At 46.7% G+C, this 25565-nt stretch overlaps 1 protein-coding gene across 1 annotated transcript in view; it reads right to left on the bottom strand.

Annotated features, from left to right (window-relative positions):
* Positions 1-1772: 1772 nt before the first annotated feature.
* Positions 1773-25565, bottom strand: part of LOC308081240 (heparan sulfate glucosamine 3-O-sulfotransferase 6-like) — a 50582-nt gene continuing 26789 nt past the window's right edge. Inside the window, exon 3 of the mRNA XM_080457623.1 lies at positions 1773-2835. Within this exon, the coding sequence (XP_080313749.1) occupies positions 2184-2835 (652 nt within the window). The 3' untranslated portion in view covers positions 1773-2183. The remainder of the gene's footprint in view (positions 2836-25565) is intronic.

Genomic DNA, 25565 nt, shown 5'->3' with positions numbered 1-25565 from the left:
GTTTAGGCCAGGGGTTTCCAACCAGTGGTCCGGGGACCACTTGGGGGGAGTCCCCCGGCGATATTACAGTAGCTAACATAGCGTCACAATCATTTTAACCACTTAGTTTTGGCTATTCAAAAATAGCAGATATACAAGCTCATAGCGCGGCACCGAGTGCCGCGCAATGAGCTTGTAGATCTGCTATTTTTGAAAAAATCATAAAAATGGGTTCCTTGGCATGAAAAAGGTTGAAAACCGCTGGTTTAGGCCATAAGTAGATTTTTTGAACGACATTGTTATTGATTTATAACCTATTTTTGAAGATTTGGTCAAATTGATTAAGTGGCTAAATAAAAGAAGAGCAGTTTACGTCTCACGTAGAAACATTAAATATAAAAATAAAAATAAATAGATGTTTTTCAAATAGAAGATTTTGGATATTTTTTACCCAATATCGTTTAAAAAGTTGTCTGGGACTCTCCAAAATCTGGATCAGCATCGGAGCCAAACATCTGTGCATCGGCCGGGGCTCTATACCTTTATGTACAATAATAAAAAAACAAGACAAACGGTTGGATTTAGCATAATAACCCCATTAAGACCGGGAAAGAATCGGTGTCTTTTTTAGATTTCTTTGGCTATTCAAAAATAGCAGATATACAAGCTCATAGCACGGCACCGAGTGCCGCGCTACGAGCTTGTAGATCTGCTATTTTTTTTAAAATCGTGCACATTTGAGCAAATCTTTAAATATATACATTCTTAAAGCAAAACATTTTAACTCAAATCTTTGCTTCTGGGGGGATTCTACAAATGTCTTCTAAATCCTAGTTTTTGTTGTTGATTTTTTTTTTGCTATAATCAGTGGTTCTCAAAATATTTTGTTCCAGGGACCCCCCCAGAAGTTGTAACAGCGTTAAAAATGTGTGCTGCCGAAAAATGTGGTGCCGCGCTATGAGCTTGTGTAGATCTGCTATTTTTGAATAGCCCAAAGAAATCTTAAAAAATGACACAGATGCGTTCTCGGTCTGAAAGGGTTAAGCGAGTCATGCTCCGGTTCGTAGCGTACATAGCAGTGAGAAGCTGTCAGCCACACTGCCTCACACTGAAGCACGCTTCCCATTGACAGTCAGTCAGTCCTTCCATGCTGTGCCTTCTGTTGATTGAGGCAGAACGTTCCAAACGTTCGGGGGGGGGGGGGGGGGCTCCACTTTGGTGACCCCCCCTCCCCTCCCCTCTCATTCCTTTAGCCCCCCCCCCCCTCCCTGAGTATATAATATATATGTCAGCCCTGCGAATCATTATACCGAGTCTCTCCAGAAACAAGACGTCACTGTCCGGTGGTCCGTGGTCGCTGGAAACCTTGTATGTGTCCAAAGCGGTTACTTTTCAGCAAATGGAGAAAAAAAAAGAGAACCTGTGTTCCAAATGGATCCACTGTAGTTATCATTTAGTCACAACACAAGCTCTTGTTAACACTTTCCATTGGTTCAGTATGTATTTATAAAAATAAATAAAAAACAGAGACACACTTAACCACTTCAACAATTTGTTTTTCTAAAAATCGTCACCTTGCTAAACTAATGGCCTAAGTCGTTTTTTGAGGAAAATTATATTTTATTTAGTCAGCTCCTCATGACACTGGCCACCTCTGGTAAAATGGCCTATCTCCTAATTGAAAATGCTGTTCACTCCCTTTTAGTATAATGGCTTAACTCCCTAGTGTGACTTAGGCCAAAATAGGCAAAATTGCCAAAAAATTGCCTAAATCAGTAAATCATTTGGCCTAAGTCAGATGTAATCCTATTTAAATCTCTTATGTTAAATAACTGACAGACAGTTATTTTTATTTTAATAGTAATCATTTGTTATAAACATTTTGGGTGAAATGATTAAGAAATATATAGTTTTGTTTTGGATCTTTTTTTTTGTTTTTACCTAAAAAAATGACTTAGGCCATTAGTTTAGCAAGGTGACGAAATAGCAAAAAAAAATGCAGATCTACAAGTTTACAACGCGTTGTGAGCTTGTAGATCGGCTATTGTCGCTACTTTTTGCGCGACACTCTTCTACGACGAAGTGCGGCGTTAATTTACTCATGATAAAAAAAAGTTGGACATACAAGGTTTCTGCCCGACAACAACGCGGACGACTCGAGTTATGACAGGAACCCGGCCCCCGTTCCTTTCCTTCCCTTCCCTTCAGTCCCAGCCAAAGTCGTGGCCGCTCATCTGGTAGAAGCGGAGGTTGTGGGGCCGGTAGAAGTCCCTGAGCCTCTGCAGGACCTGGGCGGGGATCCGGGGATGCGGTCGGCCCTTGGACTTGCCCAGGCAGCGGGGCCTGCAGCTGCCCTCCGGCTTCTTCAGGCAGGGGAACCCTTTGGTCTGGTTGAAGTAGAAGTGCTTGTCCGAGACCACCCTCTTCAGGCCCAGGAAGTCCTGCACGCGGCCCATCTCGCCCGCCGGGTCCGACACCAGCCGCTCGCCGCTGACGAACAGGAAGCGCGACGGCGGGAAGTGCCGGAGCCAGTTCTCCAGGTGCTTGGCGTACAGGCCGATGCGCACCGCGCTCCACGCGCTGTCGATCGGGCGTCGGTCGCCGTCGTCGTCCGTCGCCGCGGAGGAGGAGGAGGAGTTTTTCAGAGCCAGGCTCTGGAAGGACGGCAGGCCGGGGTTCTTGGAGAGGGTCTGGGTGTAGTCGGACACGGCCCTCGTCACGGGGTCCCGGACCACCACGATCAGCTTGGTGTGGGGGTTCAGGGCGGACACGCGCTGAGGGGTCTCCTTGGTGACGAAGTAGCTGGGCGTCTTCTCCATGGTGATCTGGCCGTCCAGGGTGCGAGGCATCAGGTTCCTGGCGAGAAGAAGAAGAATGAGTCAGTCATCTTGTGAGAATGACCGGCTTAGCGGTTGGAATTAGTACAGAGGCATTGTATAGAGCTCAACCAGACGGTGTATTTATTCACCAAACCAATACACATAACATTCAATCATTGTCACCACATTGACATGGTGGTGTCCAGCTTTCCACCCCTCTCTCTCCTCTCCCTGAGAACTGGCAGCCTTTTATACCAGCTGCAGCTAATGAGCCTGGACTGCTCCATTCCAAGGGGTGTATTATACATCTAAAACATTATAAATACATGAATACCTGTACAGTTAATCCACATAAAAATCTATCACAAACTCTTAAGAACTACAACAATCATGATTCTTTATCACACTATACTACAACATAAATATCAATAGCAAAAGCACATCACAACCCCCCTCTGACCTCCTGACTATGGTACAGCCCAATCTACTGAAACACACCAGGTACAGTTAAGCATTCAATCAAACACTTTGATAAATTGGGCTTCAAAACAGTTTAATCTCATCACGTGTCTTTGGTCTGAACTATAGGCTTTATTGAATACAGAAACGTAAGAATACTATGGTTGAGACAGTTCCATGGATATCCACCATAAACTGTAAAAAATGTGGATGAAGGGAGCCGTGACGTCGCCCATTGGTCTCGACAAACCCATTTTGAAGCCACTATTTCGGCGCATTCAAATCCACCATCTTGGATTCCCGGTCCCGCTTTTGGAACCGTAAACTAATGCTATTGGGTGGAAGGGGAGCGAGGGCGGGTCTTCACTCAGTAAAACCCAATCACAAGCCCCGAAAACATGCCTTGCTTTATCATCAATTAAAACATCAATTGCATTTGTTTCAATAAATCAGGGCCAATTGAACACCCTTTATGTCTGTGTGTTGGTAAAAAAAAAATTGAACCAATGAAAAGCATTAAAAAGCGCTGACAAAACCAGCTAACTCCATTGGATCCTCAAACTTTCTGCTAAACCAGCTAAGTCCGGTGGAGTTTTGCTGACTCAAGGCTCCACCCCCTTTTGACCTCCAACCTCATTGTGAGTGTTCACTTTTATAGCCAACCTAGTTTTCTGCTTTGTGCAGAGTTAAACAACGGTTACTAAGCCCAAATGAAAGGGTAGAGAGAGAGAGTGAGTCTAAGGCATTACTCAAACCAAATGTCTTTTAAGGTGGTTTATTTTACTAATCACACATACAATACATTTAGGTAAATAGTTAGGTAATAAAACCTGGTAAGAGAAAACAAGCACAGAACATTCACAGTATTAAGATATGACTTCATCCCATTATGAACACATCAAACATACAATCATTTACAATGCTTTACTTACTATTGACTTTCCACTCTCTTCCAGATAATCAATGGGTCACTCAAGAACCCATATTCGAGGGACAACCCATGGCCAGTTACTTATCGAATCTGAAGTTTGTTCCTAGACAGGCTCCTTTATAAACTTCTCACACAGTGCCCTCCTTCAGGGAGGTTCAAGCAACCGGAAGTTCTGTTTACCCACAAAGCCTTGCGATTGCCTGCCGCTTCCTGTCACACTCTCTTCAGAGCTCCCCCGCTCGGAGTTGCTATCTCTTTTGTTTAGAAACCCACCACCTGATAGCGAGACCTGTTCCCTATCTTCCACACAAAGGCCTATTGTCTCTGGTATGCAAGAAGTCTTTGAAGCTCAGGAGCACAGCAGGGAGCCTGCCTCTGCCCACTCTGTACCACTAGGCTCAACTCAAACAGTACATGTTTGCTAACTCCTGCAGGACAATAAAAGCACATTGCTGTTGCACCAATAATAATACACAGTTATCTTTCATAATCATGGATTATTCCACACCTGCCACCTGTGATAACTGAACCCTGTTCAGTTCTCTCACAACCAACCTCTACTACCACCATTCACTGTGAGCTTTTTAGGCTTCTTAAATCATGGCTTAGGTCAGTATTTGGCGAAAGTATGGCGGAAAAGTTCGATTTCATCTCTGTAAACTGCTCTGATCCCACACTCATACAGGTTACATTCTCAACACAATTTTCACTCATTGTCTTTAAGTGGCTTCAATCCCATATTTTGGAATAATTTACAGTTCAACTTAACTTTCTCAATTTGTAATCTTTAAACTTTTTTAGTAATTCAAATTGTTTTGGAAAACTTTTCTTCTCCCACTTTTTTCCCTAGTAAGTCAATGTCCTATTTAGGGCATGTTGCCATGACAATTGACATAGTAACTTGGTTAAAGGGTTTAAAGGATTTTAAAATGGCTGATCTACAATCTTACCTTTGAGGAACTTCACTCTGCATTTAAACTTCTAGCCCACATCCCAAAATGCTTTTTATACAATCAACAAATTAGCAATTCAAAAAGGCCTGATTACTCAGATCATGAGTTAACAACAGTTAAGAATAATTTTGTTGCATGGAAGAACCTTCCAAATTATTGTTGCATTTTGACTTAGTGGCATATTGTCGGCAGTAAATTAATACATTTCATTATGCAAGTTATTTCTTCTGGTAATATCGTAAACACTACAAATGATACATTCATTTACACAATATCTCTCGAAATTCCTAAGTAAACAGTCGCTCAAATAAGACATTTCGATTTTTTAGACACCACGTTGGCATCTTTTTCGCTTATTGTCCGCACCGCGTACCACTGTTCACAGCTACTAACTGGATAGACCTGTTAGTCAAGCCTGTTGCAAAGGCCTAAACCCTTGTCTAGCCAGTCACAGCTGCCATGCCGCTTTCTCATGGACCTTTCCATCTGCACTGCTCCCTTACTCTGAGGGTGGCAGTGCAAATGTCAGTTCGTTCGCCAGCGTCACTTTGCTGGCACCACCAGCCACCAGTGGAACTGCTTTTTTAGCAACATCCAACTGGGGGCTCTTCTCGGCCGCTGCCAAGAAAGAGCGTGGGGCTTTGCTCCACCTGGTGGCCCTCTTCCCCTCCTTCGAGGGTGGAGAAGGGATTGTTAGTGTATCTTTAATCTTCACCTTTTTCCTTCTAGTTATTCCAGCCCCACCAGGACGAAGCATTCTCTTTGCCTGGATCCTGGCGGTAAGAACTGAAATGACCTGACGTAGCACTCCGCCCCTCTCTTTCCGAGCGGGCGCACGGATGCCAGTATTTACCCACTCAGACTTCTTTCTGAGGGGTTCTGGGGGAGCTGGTTTGGCGCCCAGTCCCCGTTTTCGGACAGACCCGACTGGTCTGTCTTCGGCGGCTCCCTTCTTGAACGCCACCGGTCCGCTGGTAGCTGGTCCCCTGCCACCTTTCTTAGACGGGCCCTTGGAGCGAACGCCACCCTTGACAGGCCTGACTGGTCTGCTTTGGGCCATCTGCCTGCCACCTTTCGTAGACGGGCGCTTGGAGCGAACGCCACCCTTGACAGGCCTGACTGGTCTGCTTTGGGCCATCTGCCTGCCACCTTTCGTAGACGGGCGCTTGGAGCGAACGCCACCCTTGCCAGGCGACTCGGATCCCTTCTTCTCCGTGTTGAGTGGGCTGGCGGCGACGTCCGTCGCAGCAGCGGCGTCTACTGACGCCCTCGCCGGCTTCTCTCCTGGTTCAGCGACCTCCAGTGACTGGCTCCCCTCTGCGTCGAGTGGATTGGTGAAGACTTTCACCGCCGTGGCGACGTCCATTGAAGCTGCCTCCCTGGCGGTCTGCTCATCTGCGACGTTGGCTCCCTCTGGTCGATCCCCCTCGGCTTCCTCCGCAGGCGTCTCGTCCCCAGGTCCAGCTCCATCGATCACCAGTGGCACCTTTGCAGCTGCTCTCTCGATCGCAGCGTGGAATGGGGTCTCCCCTGCAGCTTCTCTCGCTTCTCTCGCGATCTCCAGTGGCACCTCCCCCGCCGCCGATGGCTCCTCTCCGCCGGCCGTCACGACCTCCTCGGCGCCTTCCCTGCGCGTCGTGATGAGGAGATATCCCTCCGCCGCGTTGTCCATCGAAGCTGCTCTCTCGATCTCCAGTGACTGGTTCTCCGCAGTTACTTCCTCAGGATTGACCTCCTTCTCCGCGTGGTCCCTCGGAGCAGCGTGGAAAGGGGTCTCTGCCTCCCTCGGAGCGTGGAAAGGGGTCTCTGCCTCCCTCGGAGCGTGGAAAGGGGTCCCTGCCTCCCTCGGAGCAGCGTGGAAAGGGGTCTCTGCGTTGTCCCTTGCAGTAGTGATGCCATCTGGTTTCACTCTGAGGACTGCTGGCCCAGCTGATCCATCTGTAGGTGTGACATTCCTACCCCCCTCTGCAGCGTGGTCTGCTTCCTGCTTTATGACCGAATCTGCTGCCTTATCTGTGGAGATAGTCATTTGCCCTTCCCCCACAGCAGTAGTGATGTCATCTAGGTTGACTCTGAGGTCTGCTGGCCCATCTGATCCATCCGTAGGTGTGACATCCCTGCCCCCCTCTGCAGCGTCCGGCTTATCTGTATCTGTAGGGGTTACAGTCTCACCTCCTCCAGCTGCTGGAGGATTGGTCGCCCCAACCCCCTCTTCAGTTACTACCGGCTCTGCTGCTTTCTCTGTGGGGTCAGACATTAGTTCCTCCCCCACAGCAGGGGGATGTTCACTCACTGGTGGCTGTGTGAAGTGGGACCCTCTCTCATCCTGGAGTGATCTCTCCACCTCAACCCAGACCAGCTTCAATGTCTCGATATACTCTAGGACACAGGCATCCAGTATCCTGCAGATCTCAGATGAATCCTTGCCAACTTCTTCTAGTATGGCGATAGAACTAGTAGCAATCTCAAGGAATCTAGCTAAATCGGCTTTTAGCTCCCTTCCCGCTGCACCTATCTCATTTGTTGATAGATAACTAACAATATAGAGTGTGTACTCTGCTGCCATCTCAAAGTCTGACTGCGCTTCCCACACCCTTTCCACTAAATCAGCTAAATCTGCCATTTTCCCCCTTTTACCTTGCCTTCTTGGCTTATAGGACTTTAGGTATAGGCTTTTTCAGTTAGTCTAAATTCAATAGGCTCTGACAGCAATCGTCAGTTATTTTAGCAAGTAACAGTGTTGTTTCAGCCTTTAGCTATATAACAACAATAATTAATTAACACTGTGTTTAACCTGTAAAATAGCACCCACCCTATCAGCATTCCACGCAAGAAGCCTTTTAATGGTCTACTTACATTAGTTAATTTTGTTAATTAATACTGGATAGGATATATTTTGCTCTACCAAGGTACATTCTAGTATTTAACCCACAATGATTACCATTGATCCATTATTATTGTAAACTAATCATCTAGTTACTCATACTTTTAGATCTATCATAAAGTTTAGTTAAACATTGAATTACACTGGTAGTAACCTCCCCCACCCCTTATCAGTATACAATGGCTTTTTAACTTCCAATGATAAGATAACCTCACATTCACTGTCTGTTAGTCTAATTCTTTAGCTACATTGCAGTGTCTGGTCACTCATAAAGCCTAGTTAAACCATGAATACTCTCTTAATGTTTGTTTAATCAGCTTAAAGCAAGCATCTCATTGCTATGATTAGATTATTAACCAAACCTAACTACTCCTCATCTCAAGGTGTGTTAGTATTGGCTGTTAGCTTAGCACTGTATGCTAGACAATAGAATAGTTAGCTTAGCACTGTAAGCTAGCGGTGGCCGTTACCTGAGCTAACTAGCCTCCTCTGTGCTAATATAACCCCCTTAGTAACCCGCGCTAGCTTTGCTACACTAACGGTATCTCAGACAATAGAATTGTTAGCTTAGCACTGTAAGCTAGTGACGCTAATGGTAGCTCTCAAGTCGGATAGCTTTAGCTTCTAAACCCCCTCTGGTACGCTAATCAAACTTTTAACGGTAGCCTAGCTACATAACCTGTGGTTAGCTTCTAGCCCCTGCCTCCTAGCTCCTTATTCTTAGCTCAGTCAATAGAATTGTTAGCACGCAGCGTTTAACAAGCTACAGTCTCTGTTCTCCACGGTTTTCGCAAACTGTGGGGCTTCGTTCATAGCAACCTGAGTGAGTCTTTTTCCCGGAAGGTTCCTCAGTAGGCCCGTACGGTATTCAATGCCTCGGTCCTCGCGCCATGCTAGGCCGCCGGCTCCGTGTATCCCCTTTCGCCTCCGTGGATTCGACCTTCTGCAGGCTGTGGTTTTTGGAGACCCTTTGTCCCCACACCGACTCCTTCGGCGCTGATTTTCACGCTAGCACTAGTTCATTACGCCAGTGTTAGTGCTGTTAACCTATTTTAACCTGTCCCATAACCAGGTCTAATAGATACTTTATTTCGTTACAACTCACTTCTCATCTTAAAGAGACAGTGCGTCTTCATTCCTATGGCTATAGGAGTTTTTATACTGTTATTTCTTTATATAACACGCATAATTCAATTACTTTTAGTGTGTCATATCTTTACAACCACACAAAAATCACTCAATCATACCATCCGCTTCAAGGGCCTAATACCTATCTAGCTATTACATAGGCTACCACGGGTTATAACTTTAATTACTCTGTCACACTTAAACTCGAAAGATAATCTAGTAGTTGAATTACTTGGTAATTTGACTTCAATTATTATGTTAACCTCTTCTAGGACCACCTAAAACTCATCTAGTTTCACATAGGCTCCCTCGGTTTTATAATTGTTTAATTACCCTGTAACACTTCAACTCGAAAGATAATCTAGTAGTTCAATGACTTGGTAATTTATACTCTGTAATAAGCGGAGTTCAAACACAGTGTCCTTCGCTTATTAACTCTAAGCTGTCCCCCAAGAGGACACCACAGTCTTATTACAGTGTAACAAGCAGAGTTCCAATTACTAAACTCAGATAAGTTTCCTCCGGAGACTATCATTAGTTTATTTACTTGTAATTAATACTTTAAACCTAAAGAAATCCCTTCCAGGGATTACTAGAGTTTAATAACTGTGTTATACCTATGATAACACGGTTAATCAATTTAAACTCCTAGATGTCTCTCTTAAGAGACACTACAGTTTAATTACTGCGTAATTTAACGCTTAAACCCTAAAGAAATCCCCTCCGGGGATTACAGTAGTTTTATTACTGTTCACTTTTATAGCCAACCTAGTTTTCTGCTTTGTGCAGAGTTAAACAACGGTTACTAAGCCCAAATGAAAGGGTAGAGAGAGAGAGTGAGTCTAAGGCATTACTCAAACCAAATGTCTTTTAAGGTGGTTTATTTTACTAATCACACATACAATACATTTAGGTAAATAGTTAGGTAATAAAACCTGGTAAGAGAAAACAAGCACAGAACATTCACAGTATTAAGATATGACTTCATCCCATTATGAACACATCAAACATACAATCATTTACAATGCTTTACTTACTATTGACTTTCCACTCTCTTCCAGATAATCAATGGGTCACTCAAGAACCCATATTCGAGGGACAACCCATGGCCAGTTACTTATCGAATCTGAAGTTTGTTCCTAGACAGGCTCCTTTATAAACTTCTCACACAGTGCCCTCCTTCAGGGAGGTTCAAGCAACCGGAAGTTCTGTTTACCCACAAAGCCTTGCGATTGCCTGCCGCTTCCTGTCACACTCTCTTCAGAGCTCCCCCGCTCGGAGTTGCTATCTCTTTTGTTTAGAAACCCACCACCTGATAGCGAGACCTGTTCCCTATCTTCCACACAAAGGCCTATTGTCTCTGGTATGCAAGAAGTCTTTGAAGCTCAGGAGCACAGCAGGGAGCCTGCCTCTGCCCACTCTGTACCACTAGGCTCAACTCAAACAGTACATGTTTGCTAACTCCTGCAGGACAATAAAAGCACATTGCTGTTGCACCAATAATAATACACAGTTATCTTTCATAATCATGGATTATTCCACAGTGAGCTTGGAGGTCCGTTCAGCTGTTCTTATCAATTATGAACAAAACCTCCTAACTCCACTTTTTTCATTTCCTGATAAATGTACATTTTGGAGTTGGTTTCTGCCGGACAGCAGAGATATCCACCTGGATTTGAACCCGGGTCTCCTGCATAGAAAACCAAACCCCGTACCGCTCCTGCAAAGGGGGAACCCCACATTTGTCCGAGGGAGATATCATCAGGCATCTGGTGTTCAGGCAGAGCTACTCACCAAAGCCACAGACTACACTCAGCATTAGGTTCCAGTGTAAAATCCTAATCACGGCCTTGAGCCCGTTGTTTAAAGTACGTCAGAAGACATAAACATGTCAGAGTGTGTGCAGCGTACGTAGAAAACATCCCACCCCACAACACGTATGATTAAAGCGCCATACAGACCACTTTATGAAGCACGGGCCCCATAAGGCGCGGCCCATCCCAGTGCTGTTGCTATGGCCATCGTTGATGTCGGGTTGGGAAACCTCACATGTTCAAAAATAAATAAATTAATTAAATAAAACTGTTGCTTTTCAGGGTTAGAAACATAAGAGAAAAAAATAGCACATCTACAAGTTCAAAACGTGACGCGAACACGACACGTTTTGAGCTTGTAGATCTGCTACTTTTGGTCCTTTTGTGCAGTGTTGATTTCGTCGACTAAAACTATGACGAAAAATGTTCGTCGACTACCTTTTTTCACTGACGAAAACTAAATAAAAACTAAATAAAAACTAAGCTGTGATGACTAAGACTAAGACTAAATATATTGACAATTTCGTCAACAAATAAAAACTAGACTAAAATGTTAGTGAGGGATCTAGTGGAGAAGAGATCCAGTAGAACTAAAAGACAAGTCATTTTATGTTTGGTTGGGCTCGGGTGTTGCGCTCTGAAAATAACGCTGACAACGCGTCGCAGCGACGCGTTGTCAGCGTTAGTGTAGATCGGCTATTTTCAGCATGCAACCACATGTAAAATCAGCCATTACGACGCCATCAAGGCACCGCCAACCTACATTTTTGTGGACTAAATCAACTGTAGTTTTAGTCGACTATAATCTTATGATATTTAGTCGACTAAAACCTTATGATATTTAGTCGACTAAAACCTTATGATATTTAGTCGACTAAAACTAAACAAAAACTAAAACATTTCAGATGACTAAAATATGACTAAAACTAAATGGAATTTTATTCCAAAGACTATGACTAAAACTGAATACAAATTTGCTGTCAAAATCAACACCGCTTTTGTGTGACACTGTAGTATGACAAAAGTATAGGCCATTAATTTATGGAAGAAAACGTGACATAAAAAGTATAAAAAATGGAGATAAGAGGTTTCTGCCCTAACAGGAACAGCAGCAACTGAATGCCATGCGGAATGGAAGGCCATCTACTCAGAGCGCGGCTGATGAGTCAAAGAACCACAAAGCCACAAGAACCACTTAACAGCAATTTCCTTAAACCTCCCCCCCCCCCCCCCCCCCTCTCTCTCTTCCAGGACTCTTTCCTGAAGGAGTGGTGTGCCGCCCCCCCCCCCCCCAGGGAGGCTCCAAGAAGGACCATACCAGACCAAACCAGACCAGACTAGACCAAGTAAAACCAAAGTCTACATGCTAAACACACCAACACTGCTGAGCTCAGCTGAAACCCATAAACATTATTAGCAAGCAACGGTTGCTACGTATGTATACAGTACAGTAGTAGATACTGCAGCTCTCTACCCTGGAAGTCTGCTGAATCATGTGCAGTTACAATTTAGACAATTTAGCAGTGGTGGGAAAAAGTACTCTGATATTTTACTTAAGTGAAAGTAGCAATACCACAATATAAAGATACTCTGTTACAAGTAAAAGGCCTGAGGTCAAAATGTTACTTGAGTAAAAGTAGAAAAGGATTGGCATCAAAATATACTTAAAGTACCAAAAGTAAAAGTAGTAAAATGTTTGAAAATAGCAGATCTACAAGCTCACAGCGCGTCGCGATGCGACGCGCTGTGAGCTGGTAGATCGGCTATTTTCAAATAGCCTATGTATAAAACAGGCTAAAGTGGTTAATGTGTGTTTTTATAATATAATGATTTATATCTGCAAAGTAACTTAGTGACTAAAGTTTTCAAATAATCGTATTGGAGTAAAAGTACAACATTTGCCTCTGAGATGTAGATGAGAGTAGAAGTAAAAGTACTGAAAACTGGAAATACTCCAGTAAAGTAGAAATACTTAAGAACATGACTTGACTAAATGTACTTAGTTACTTTCAACCACTAGCATTTAGCTGACACTCTTTATCCAGAGCGACTTACAGTACGAAAGGTAAACACATAGAGTACATCAAATGCAGAGAGACAGTGTAGTGCCTCAGTAAACTAGGATCGTAGGTAAACCAAGAACCTATAGAGCGTGCCAAAAATCCTGAAGGGGGTGTCACCAAGTGTCTTTTGGTAGCGGCGGACATCTTTGAGGGGTAAAAAACAGGTTGACCACACGTTGGCACGCTCTATATAGAGCATCGCAGTTCCCGCCCACTTCCTGGTTTTTCCTGGTGCCGGAAGGAAAAACTCAATGCATTTTTCCCATTGACATTTCCAAAAATATTTATATCTATTAATTTTAGCCTCGAATCAAGCCATCATGACATGACATGAATCATGACCATAAAATGATTTTTTCTGTGATTTTTATTTATTTCATATTTAATTATATGATATACTATATTTAATAAATACCCTTTGTTTTGCCGTTTAAAAAAATAAATAATCACAGAATCAAACGTTTTATGGTCATGATTCATGTCATGTCATGATGGCTTGATTCGAGGCTTAAATTAATAGATATAAATATTTTTGGAAATGTCAATGGGAAAAATGCATTGAGTATTTTGCGGTGGAACCCGGAAGGGGGCGGGAACTGCGATGCTCTACAGCATCAGTCGGAAGTTTAGACTGCAAAGCACCTGCTCTCCATATCGTCTTTGAGTAAAAGTCTAGACACGATGGTTCGATTTAACAGCATGGTGTGTGTGTGTGTGTGTGTGTGTGTGTGTGTGTGTGTGTGTGTGTGTGTGTGTGTGTGTGTGTGTGTGTGTGTGTGTCTGTCTGTGTGTGACTATAGTACACAGTGAGGCTGCCGGCTCATTCCACCCCACCACCAGCTGCCAAAGAGGCCAGCTTTGTGGGCATTGAGGGTACAGTGTGTGGTATAGCTGTCCTATCTGGCGCCAGCTCATATGTCTTCTTCTGACATCCCCCCCCCCTCCCCCCCCAACCAAAAAAAAAAAAGGTTTCAGGCTATATTGTGGCCAATATGGATCTGAGGGAACAAATTGTCTGACTTCAAAAAGAGGGATGATGGTGAGTAATGGTCAAAACAGTAAACGACTTTAGAAGAGCACTTTACTGTGGCTTTGCCATAAAACAAACAAGTAATGGAGCCTGAACGCTTTTATTTGTTTCCGATTAAAAAGTCACTGTGACGTCCAAGTCTTACATGGAAATGACAGGAGTCTTCACTAAGCGTCCCTTAAGAACGCCAATCACTGCTACGGTACATTGTCATACATGAGTTGCGCATAATTCAGCGGAGAAAAAAAGAAGAATATGTCCCGGCATGGAGGCAGTTCAAAGACCCCGGGTCCAAAAACAAAACACAGCTTGATCTCGCCAGTTATTCCAGCGGAGTTTCTCTCTCTCTCTGCGGTTTCTCCCTGAATCCACTTTGATGATTGTTTCAAGACGCCTGTTGGATAAAGGAACGGTTCATTAGTTTCCCCTCTTGTTTCCTCGCCAGACTTGACATGGCACCGAAACAACAACGGCAACCCAAAAAAATGCTCGGTTTTAGCCCCCCCCCCAGAAAAAAAAAAACACCCCGACCAATAAGCGACAGGCCATGGAATCGATTTCAAACAAATCAAGTCAATAAAATAACTGCGTCCTGTATGCACTGTCCGTTTAAGAATTGGGTTATGTTTCCCCTCATTGGATCACTCCAATGTGGGTATCACTCCGCGGCGGAGGGATACATTCGAGGTAAGGATTAACTGATTCACTACCGTGCGCACCTGTGCGTGCGTGGGGGTGTGGCCTCCCCTATATAGGCACACCACACCCACGCGCGCCTGCTTTTTCATTTCTCGGCGGAACATTCAGGTTCAAGGTCGGTAAGTGAGCAGAGAAGGTATGTAACCTCTACTATAGCTCAATTATTTCACATCCAAGTGTTCTCAGTGGCTAGGTTTAGCCTGGAGCTGCTAACTTTGTAGCCCTCCTCACGAGAACTCTTAATTATTGTGCCGTGTGTACCATTTATGCTGGTTGCTAAATGTTTGTAGCGCTGTTAGCGCTGGTTAGCAGCCGGCTGCACTAACCAAGCCTCAGCTTGTACTAGCTTTGCTAGCTGTTCTGAGGTCTTTTTGTGCTTTCTTTCCTTGTTTCGCAGGAATCCCAATTAAAGGAAATTCTGCTTTATATTATTATATATATATTATAGTTTGTATTTAAAGAGACAGTCAGTTTTACCATAACCTGGTGCTGACTGTTATTCCCCTTAGCTGACAGGCATCTCCATAACCTGGAAGCCTGGTCAGACTGTTGTGCTTTATATTTCAAATTTTGTGTTTTCAGTCAGTTTTACCATAACCTGGTGCTGACTGTTATTCCCCTTAGCTGACAGGCATCTCCATAACCTGGAAGCCTGGTCAGTCTGTTGTTTGCTGACTACATTTATTACTGTTTAGGGGATAAGTGTAGTGTTTTCAGTTACAGCTGTGACCCAGGTGTAAGACCCTTACGGGGCGGCCATTGTCTTTGGGCCTCTCCCCTGGTAATTCCCTTACCGGGTGCAGTGCGTAGGGAGAGGCGACCCTGCCACGGCGTGCCAGGGGCACGGGGCCACTACAGGATGTCAGCCCTTTGTGTCAAGTGCAGAGAGGACATCCCACCTGGGGATGCGCATGCATCTTGCATGCACTGCCTGGGGCTGGTCCATGCAGAGGAGGCGGTTAGGCGCCCTAATGGCTGCCTGTACTGCTGTGTCTTCTCTGAGCGCCTGAGAGTGGCCCGACTGGGGGCCATGCGGGCCTGGGTGGCTCAGGCCTTGGCTCCAGCTGAGGACCGTAGATCTCTGCCTCCCTCCGGTGTGGTGAGCCGCCATCACAGTAGTCCTGCCCGCAGTGCGGGCGGGCGTGGAGAGCTGACCTGGCATCAGCAGGTGGACGCTGACCAGGGAGACGACATTCTCTCAGTGGAGGCCAGCGAGGGCCTTTGGCTGGGAGATGACGCCGGCACTGTTAACCGCAGGTCCGAGCAGTCAGCGGGGCCCTCTGAGGGGGGCAGTGACCGCCCTGATGTGGCCCCTGCCATGCAGGCAGGGGTCCAGGACCTTGTAGAGAGGATCAGAGTTACCCTGGACATTGCCCAGGAGGGTCCTCCGGGCAGCCCAACAGTGGTGCCCATATCTAGCCTGGGACCAGACGAATCTGCGAGTGCAAAAAAAAATTGCACTCTGGGATTTGGGTCTGGCACCGCTCCATAGAGAATCCATTTCCTGCTCCAGAAGACGTGGGTAACCAATCAGGGCCCAGTATTCGAATATGGGAGACTGTAATTGGTAGTTGGTTTGTAGGTCTAACCAATTGCGTCTAGAGTCATTGTTTTGATCCCGCCCCCTTGGAAAAAACACTTCCTCATAGAAGCACCAGACTCATATCCACGCAGTGATATAGTCTGTCTACGCCAGGCTAGCCCATATCCAGTGCCTTCAAGGAGGCCATGATGGAAGGCTGGGCTGAAAAAAGAGGCCGCTTCCACTTTACCTCTGATTCAGGGCCATGGGCTTTCATGGCAGAGCCTGATTCCCTTGGCCTCCGGGAGTACCCAACCATGGACTCCATGATTGCAGCCATGGTCCTGCCAGATAAGGACATCATTGGCAAAACCCCACGTCTTAAGCCTGGTCCTCCCAGGACGTTTGACGATGACCTCAAGACGGTCTATGGTTCACTGACAGCGGGGGGACGCCTGTCTAATGCAGTGATGCTCCTCCACGCCTACCTGCAGAGCTTGCTGCCCCAGGTCACAGGGGATAGAGGACCTCTCACTCAAGAGGTGAAACTGGTCTCTGACCTGATCGGCCAGATCCAGAGAGACATGGCCCGGGCTAATGGGAAAGCCTTGGGCCAGATCGTGACTGCTAGGCGCCACCTTTGGCTGGCACAGACCAAGCTGCCTTCCTCTATGCAGAGCACGTTTGCTGACCTCCCCCTGACCCCCGGTGTTACCTTTGGGCCCGGGGTCGATGATATCTTGCGGCAGACGGACAGGGTCCGAAAGGATCGGGAGACCCTGAAACATTTCATGCCTCCACCTCGGGTCCGTGCCCCTCCTTTCAGGCCAGGCCGACCAGACCGAGGTGGCCCTCCACCGTCCGGGAGGACGGCAGAGTCCTTGCCTACTCGGCAGCCCCAGGCTGCGTCACCTAACCCGGCTCAGAGGCGAGTCGACAGGCGCAGAGAGGGGGACCGCCGTCGGGGACGCAACGAGACTGGAAGGCCCAGACGCGCCACTCCTAAGGGGGGCGGGCCTCAGCAGTCAACCTGACAGTGTCGCCGGCCTCGGCCGCTTCTCCCAGGCCCAAAGGGCAATCTGGGAGGAGCGGGTGGAGTCCCCATGGGTTCTTTCTACCATGCTCCAAGGGTACAGACTCCAATTCCAAGGCCGGCCGCCTCCATTCACGGGTATCCATCCTACAACAGTGGCCGACCCCCTGAAGAGGGAAGTGCTACGGAAGGAGATATCCGTACTGCTGGACAAGGACGCCATCAGGATACTACGGCCGCTAGAACGGCTAGGTGGGTTCTACTCGACCTATTTTGTCATTCCCAAAAAGGGCGGGGGGCTTCGCCCTATTCTCGATCTGCGAAGGGTGAATCGCTGGCTAAAGCGGTTAAAGTTCCGTATGCTTTCCCCAGCTCGTGTTCTTCAGGCCATGTCGAAGGGCCTATGGTTCACGACGATCGACTTGAAGGATGCGTATTTCCAAATTCCCATGCATCCATCCTGTTGGAAGTACCTCCGGTTCGCCTTCGAAGGGAGGGCTTACGAATTCATGGTCCTTCCCTTCGGGCTTTCGCTGGCGCCACGGACATTTACCAAATGCATGGTGGCAGTCCTCGCGCCCTTGGCAGCCAGAGGTCTGACGATACTAAACTATCTGGACGACTGGCTAATTTGCGCTCACTCCGAGGAGGAAGCGAATTTAGCCACACACAAGGTTGTGCTCCACATACAGCAGTTGGGGTTGGTGTTGAACCACGAGAAGAGTCACTTGACTCCATCCCAGGCTGTGACGTTCATAGGGATGTCTTTGGATGCACAGACAATGAGGGCGTCTCTACCGCGGGTAAGGGTAGAGACGATCCTCTCATTCCTGAGCCGCTTTCAGCGCGGTCAGAAGGTGACAGTGTGGGAGTGCCAGCGTCTGTTGGGCTTGCTAACAGCGGCCTCACTGCTGGTTCCTCTAGGCCTGCTCCATCTCAGGCCTCTACAACTGTGGTTCAACTCCCACAGATTTCACCCGAAACGACACAGACATCGTCGCCTTGTGGTGACAGCACAGTGCCTGAGGGCGCTGTCGAGGTGGCACTCACGCTCCTTTCTATGTCAAGGAGTGGAGCTGCACAGGGTGTGTCGCAGGGAGCTAGTGTGCACGGACGCCTCCCTGGCAGGTTGGGGAGCAGTGCACAATGGCAGGTCAGCGAGTGGCCAGTGGAAGGCCCCGTGGCTGGGCAGACATATCAATGTCTTGGAGCTCAGGGCAGTGCACCTGGCTCTTCAGAGTTTCCTCCCGTCCCTAAGGGACAGACATGTGTTGGTGAGGACAGACAATGCCTCAGTGGTGGCCTACATCAACCACCAGGGGGGGGTGAGATCTCCCCGTCTGCACAGAGTGGCAGAGAGGTTGCTCTTGTGGGCTCATGCGCATCTAGCTTCTCTACATGCAGCGTTCATTCCTGGGGCTCACAACACAGCAGCGGACATGCTCTCGAGGGCAGGGCCGCAAGAGGGGGACTGGCGCCTGCACCCTCAGGTGGTGCAGCAGCTGTGGATGAGGTTTGGCCGGGCCCAAGTGGACCTCTTTGCCGCCTCAGGGAACACTCAGTGCCCCCTCTGGTTCTCAGTGACGGGGCCTCCGGGACCCTTGGGACTGGATGCTCTGGCCCACGACTGGCCAGAGGAACCGCTGTATGCATTTCCTCCAATCCCCTTGATCCCTGCAGTGCTGGACAGGACCAAGCAGGCAGGTCACAGGTTGATACTAATTGCCCCATTTTGGCCGAGGCGCCCATGGTTCAGTCTCCTGTCGTCTCTCCTTGCAGGGACTGCATGGCAGTTGCCCCTGAGGCCCGACCTGCTCTCGCAGGCCGGGGGGACCCTGTGGCACCCCGAACCACGGCGGCTCAATCTGTGGGCCTGGCCCCTGAGCGGCGCCAGTGGTCAGAGCTAGGCCTCCAAGAGGGGGTGATAGCTACTTTGGAGGGAGCCAGGGCTCCTTCTACTAATGCAGCATATCACTTGCGCTGGCGAATCTTTAGTTCTTGGTGTGCAGCGCACAGCCTGGACCCAGAATTCTGCAATGTGCAGGCCATATTGCAGTTCTTGCAATCCTGTCTGGATAAGGGATTGTCTGCCTCCACTGTGAGGGTGTACTTGGCAGCCATCTCTGCTGGTCATGTCCAGCTTCCAGAGGGTTCGGTGGGGAGACACCCCTGGGTCTCTAAGTTCATGAAGGGGGCCAGACGTCTGCGTCCAGCCAGAGCTAAGAAGGCTGTACGCTGGGATCTGGACATTGTTTTGTCAGCCCTTACTAGGCCTCCATTCGAACCCCTCGAGGCTGCTTCGTTGAAGCACCTTTCCTTGAAGGTGGCCTTTCTACTAGCAATCACTTCCACCAAGAGGGTTGGTGAGTTGCATGCTCTTTCAGTAAGCCCTGAGTGCTTCCAGATGGGGCCTGACCGGAGGAGTGTGGTTCTTCGACCAAATCCTTCCTTCTTGCCGAAGGTCCTGTCTGAGGGGTACGTCAACAGTTCCTGGTCTCTATCTGCTTTCTCCCCATCTGCAGACGAGGAGGGGCATGGTTCCGCTCCCAGTGTGCTTTGCCCTGTGAGGGCTCTGCAAGCTTATGTGAGTCGCACGCAGTCGCTGCGCAGGACAGACCAGCTCTTTGTGTGCTATGCAGAGCGGGTCCTGGGGTCAGGTCTGTCTAAGCAGAGGCTGTCCCATTGGATTGTGGACGCAATCCAGTTGGCGTATGGGCTGGCTGGTAGGCCTGGGCCAGTTGGTGTGGTGGCTCATTCCACCAGGGGAATGGCCACATCTAGAGCCCTCCTGCGGGGGGTTCCACTCTCTGAGGTGTGTGCCGCAGCCAGTTGGGCCTCATCTGCCACCTTTGCCAGATTTTATAATATCAACGTGGCGATACCTAATGCAGTGGTGTCGGCAGTTCTGGGCAGCTCCTCCTGACCTCACAGACGAGGCGGCCAGTTCGGGGTAGGTTCTATGCTTTCAGCCTTCTTTGTTGGCCTGACTGTTCCTACCTCAACCACCAGGTGAATCGGGTACTTCTATACCCACATTGGAGTGATCCAATGAGGGGAAACATAACGTAGGTTACGAAGGTAACCACGGTTATGTGACCCTATTGGATCACTCCAATCCTGTCGTGGTGCTTGAGGCGCCTCGAAATGTTCTTCAAGCAGGCGCGCGTGGGTGTGGTGTGCCTATATAGGGGAGGCCACACCCCCACGCACGCACAGGTGCGCACGGTAGTGAATCAGTTAATCCTTACCTCGAATGTATCCCTCCGCCGCGGAGTGATACCCACATTGGAGTGATCCAATAGGGTCACATAACCGTGGTTACCTTCGTAACCTACGTAATGCACACACAGAAGGCTCTTTGAAGGTTCCTAGTGCATTGCTTTGTTCAGTAACAGTGTTAAATAGCTCTACATCCCGATAGTAATCATTGCTACAGAGTGTTTGTTCAGTAACAGTGTTAAATAGCTCAACATCCCGCTAGTAATCATTGCTACAGAGTGTTTGTTCAGTAACAGTGTTAAATAGCTCTACATCCCGATAGTAATCATTGCTACAGAGTGTTTGTTCAGTAACAGTGTTAAATAGCTGTTCATCTTGATAGTAATCATTGCTACAGCGTGTTTGTTCAGTAACAGTGTTAAATAGCTCTACATCCCGATAGTAATCATTGCTACAGAGTGTTTGTTCAGTAACAGTGTTAAATAGCTGTACATCTTGATAGTAATCATTGCTACAGAGTGTTTGTTCAGTAACAGTGTTAAATAGCTCTACATCCCGATAGTAATCATTGCTACAGAGTGTTTGTTCAGTAACAGTGTTAAATAGCTCTACATCCTGATAGTAATCATTGCTACAGCGTGTTTGTTCAGTAACAGTGTTAAATACCTGTTCATCTTGATAGTAATCATTGCTACAGAGTGTTTGTTCAGTAACAGTGTTAAATAGCTCTACATCCCGATAGTAATCATTGCTACAGCGTGTTTGTTCAGTAACAGTGTTAAATACCTGTTCATCTTGATAGTAATCATTGCTACAGAGTGTTTGTTCAGTAACAGTGTTAAATAGCTCTACATCCCGATAGTAATCATTGCTACAGCGTGTTTGCTCAGTAACAGGGGTCTCTCCCCGTCTCTCCAACTCTTTAGTAAACAAACAGGTCAGCGTATCAATTTTATCCAATCAGGAGGGAGAACACTTACAGGTTAAACAAGTCAAATTGGTAAACGGAACACCATCAAAGTTACGCTGATATATAGAGAATATGGAGCTTTACATTTTTAACAAAAACTTCTCCATGTTACAAAAACATAATTACATACACTCCTTTTAAATAACAGAGCTGTAGTTCGATACTTTAATGTAGCAACACTTCCTACACTTAAGCACTTAAACCCTGTATTATATACTTCATAGACCAGGGTCCCCAAGGGCTCTATACTTGGCCCTCTCATTTTTTCCCCCCCTTCTACATCAAATCTCTTTGCCGAAGAATTGCTGATCTACAAGCTCACAACGGGTCAAGTTGCGAGGCGTTGTTAGCTCGTAGATCGGCTATTTTCCCACAAATGTTCACCCCAGTGTAGCAGGGACGCTAGGGTCCATGTGGTTCATTTCGCCCCCAAACACCACAAACACAAACATATTTATGACAGAGTATCTGTTATTGATTCACTAATAGTGAGACAGAATGTGACCGGGGCGGAGGGGGGGGGGGGGGGACGGACGGAGGGGGTACAGACCCCGAGCATTGTGGGTGAAAAGCCACCGCACACACCATCAACTATTCATGAGTCTGGGAAGACGACTTCTGGTCAATTAGTGAAGTGACAAACATCACTTATGGAGGGAAGGAAGGACGACAGACACCTCCAAGACTGCTGCAGTCTCAACACGCTAAACAACACCTCCAGCGTAACATATCTGTTACATCGTACAGACATGCATTCATACATGCACGCACGCACGCACGCACGCACGCACGCACGCACGCACACACACACACACACACACACACACACACACACACACACACACACACACACACACACACACACACACACACACACACACACACACACACACACACACACACACACACACGCTGTAGAGACAGACCTATCGATCATATGGAGGACAGGCAGACAGGGAGGGAGGGAGGAGGCCATTTGTGGTGTAACGATAATCAATTAATGGCCTTTTCTGATGAGGATCAATTCATGCATGGGACGGGGCTTAACTATAATTAAAGGACACTCTCAAAAACTTGAGCAAGAAGCTGAGATCTGAGAAGAATGTTCTCTGCTTTCGAAGAATTCTGTTGAAGAATCAAATTGTGGTTTTTACAATCCATGTGGGCACAAACAGGCATCCATGTTATGTTATTATGTGCACTTCTCTAATTACCAGTGGTGGAAAAAGTACTCAAATGTTTTACTTAAGTAAAAGTATACTGCAATGTAGAAGCTATATGTTACAAGTAAAAGTCCGGAATTCTAAATTCACTTGACTAAAAGTAAGGAAAATACTCAAGTACAAATACCTCAAAATTGTACTTAATAAGTACAGTATTTGAGTACATGTACTTAGTTACTTTCCACCACTGCTAATTACAGGCAGTTGTTTCCCCCGTAGCTAGCTGCATCTCTACAGTAGGATATATACCTCTAATCACTGAAGTTAGAGCACTGCACTTCTTGACTACAGTGTCGGACTGCACTGACTGCATTGACTGCACTGAAGCTCCGCTCTGATCACAGAAGTGCTCTCCCGCTATACTTTGAACTATCGTCAACCAGTGCTTATAGCTTCAGGCTGTTAGAGGGTCAGTTACCACAACACCTTCTTTCTTTGGCCCACACATTAAGGCTCTGCTGAACACGAGGAGCCGCTCTCAGCCCCTTCAGCCTGAATCCAAAGGGGAATAAAGGCAGATGTAAGGGATACGTCATGCAGCAGGACATGGCCTCAAAGCATAAGTAGTTACTTACCTACTACTAGGAACCTTCAGAAAGCCAGAGACAGCAGTGGCTCTCAAACGTTTTCATGTCAAGGACCCCCAAATTGAGACGCTGCGGACCCCCCCCCCATCTCAGAAATAGTTTGTGCCAGGGACTTCCAAAAGCAAAGATTTGAGTTAAAAATGTTTGCTTAAAAATATATATATATTCAAAGATTTGCACAAATGTTCACGATTTTTCGAACATAGCAGATCTACAAGCTCATAGTGTTTTGAATAGCCAGCTAATTAAGCTGGGGACCCCATGGTACCCCCCAACCAGCAGGGGGGGGGGGGTACTTTGAGAACCAAACAATCTGTAGCAATGATTACTATGAGGATGTAGAGCTATTTAACACTGTTACTGAACAAACACGCTGTAGCAATGATTACTATGAGGATGTAGAACTACTTAACACTGTTACTGAACAAACACTCTGTAGCAATGATTACTATGAGGATGTAGAGCTATTCAACACTGTTACTGAACAAACACACTGTAGCAATGATTACAATCGGGATGTAGAGCTATTTAACACTGTTACTGAACAAACACTCTGTAGCAATGATTACTATCAGGATGTAGAGCTATTTAACACTGTTACTGAACAAACACTCTGTAGCAATGCTTACTATGAGGATGTAGAGCTATTTAACACTTATTTTAACAAAAGTAACATTAGCTTCCAGTCTGCAACCTTAACGTATAGGCAAACAAAAGCCAGCCTACTGTATGCTATAGACCTCCTGCTTCTAGAACACATGCAGAGAGAGTAACTGGGGCCACGGAGATGTTTTCTATTTAGCCGTGATGCTTGGAAAGCCTTGCTGACTCGTCACATTATAAAGTCCCAGGTCCCTGCTGTTTAAAAGGAAGTGGCTCTTTTCCTCCCCGATGTGATATGGCGCTGATTATACGACTAATATGCGCTGGGCTGTCTGGATCAGGACATTATAATGGGCTTATTACAAAACAACAAGGATGTGGCCTATAGGTTTCCTGCCCTTAAAGAGCAGAGCTCGCTCTGTCGGAGAACGAGTGCACCTCCATCCCCTGTAGTGCACGACAACAACAAAAAAGTGTTCTAAAGAATATCGTTGCCATCGGTGGCAGAAACCTTGTATCTCCATATTTCAACTTGTTTTTTTTTTGGTTTATGAACCCACTTCATCGTACAGGAGTGTCACACTAAAGTAGTGAAAATAGCAGATCTAAAAGGCTTAGATAAGCTATTTTCACTATTTAAATTTCGTTTTTTGACTAATTATTGGCAAGGTTTGAAACCCAAAATACGTCATTTTTATATTTATTTGGGCTATTCAAAAAGAGCAGATATACAAGCTCATAGCGCGGCACTCTATGAGCTTGTATATCTGCTATTTTTGGAAAATCGTGAAAATTGGTGCAAATCTTTGAGTACATATATTTTTGGAAACAACATTTTGTGTAAGTCTACACCGTGTACTAAATGAATCTACAGGACCGTCTAAACATCAACTTGTTATGGAGGGAAGAGACCTTCATTAATCCCATGAAAGGGGGATTCGTTTTCAGCTTCAGCGAGCTGATGGCTGCTCAGATGGTCATGATCAAAGTGTCTCGCTAAGCTATGGGACACTTAGGACATGGGGGCGGGGCCTGGGACGGGCCGGGGACGTGAACCGGCCGTGACCTTCCGAGTACCAGATGGCCTCTCTCTCTCTCTCTCTCTCTCTCTCTCTCTCTCTCTCTCCCTCTACTATACCCACTAAGCTACGACCTCGACCGCCCCCAGCTGTGGAGCGCTTGTGCCTTGGCGGGCGGTCAACTTGTTTGTTTGGTAACGATTCAATTAAAGAAAGTAAACTGAATATCAGCACTGTAGAAAAAAAGGAGTGAGTATGAGGGAGAGAGAGAGAGAGAGAGAGGGGGGGGGCAAAGAACAAGCTGTTTCAAACACTTCCCAGCAGTGTTGCCATGTCTGCTTATTATAAGCAACTTTGGGCTTGTTTTTCTGTGTAGTCACTTGTAAATATTGGTATTTGCGGGTTGCGTTTTTTGGGGGGGGGGCTTGTTTCCTCATGTTGTTTAAACCAGTGGTTGTGAAACATTGTCATGTCAAGGAACCCCGCCCCCAAATAAATATGCATTTGGAGGGACAGCGAGTGCATTTTCCGGCAGCGGCAGCTTCCGCGGAGCTGCCGCGGAGCTGCCGGCGGCGCCAGCTTTGGGAGTGTGCTGCGTTTGTGTAACGCAGTCCCCACCAATATTATTTA

Source organism: Gymnoscopelus braueri, assembly GCF_963280865.1.
Source record: "Gymnoscopelus braueri genome assembly, contig: SCAFFOLD_145, whole genome shotgun sequence".
Taxonomy (NCBI): Eukaryota; Metazoa; Chordata; class Actinopteri; order Myctophiformes; family Myctophidae; genus Gymnoscopelus; species Gymnoscopelus braueri.
The sequence above is the reverse complement of the archived record's forward strand: the minus strand, read 5'-3'. Positions and strand labels throughout refer to the sequence as shown.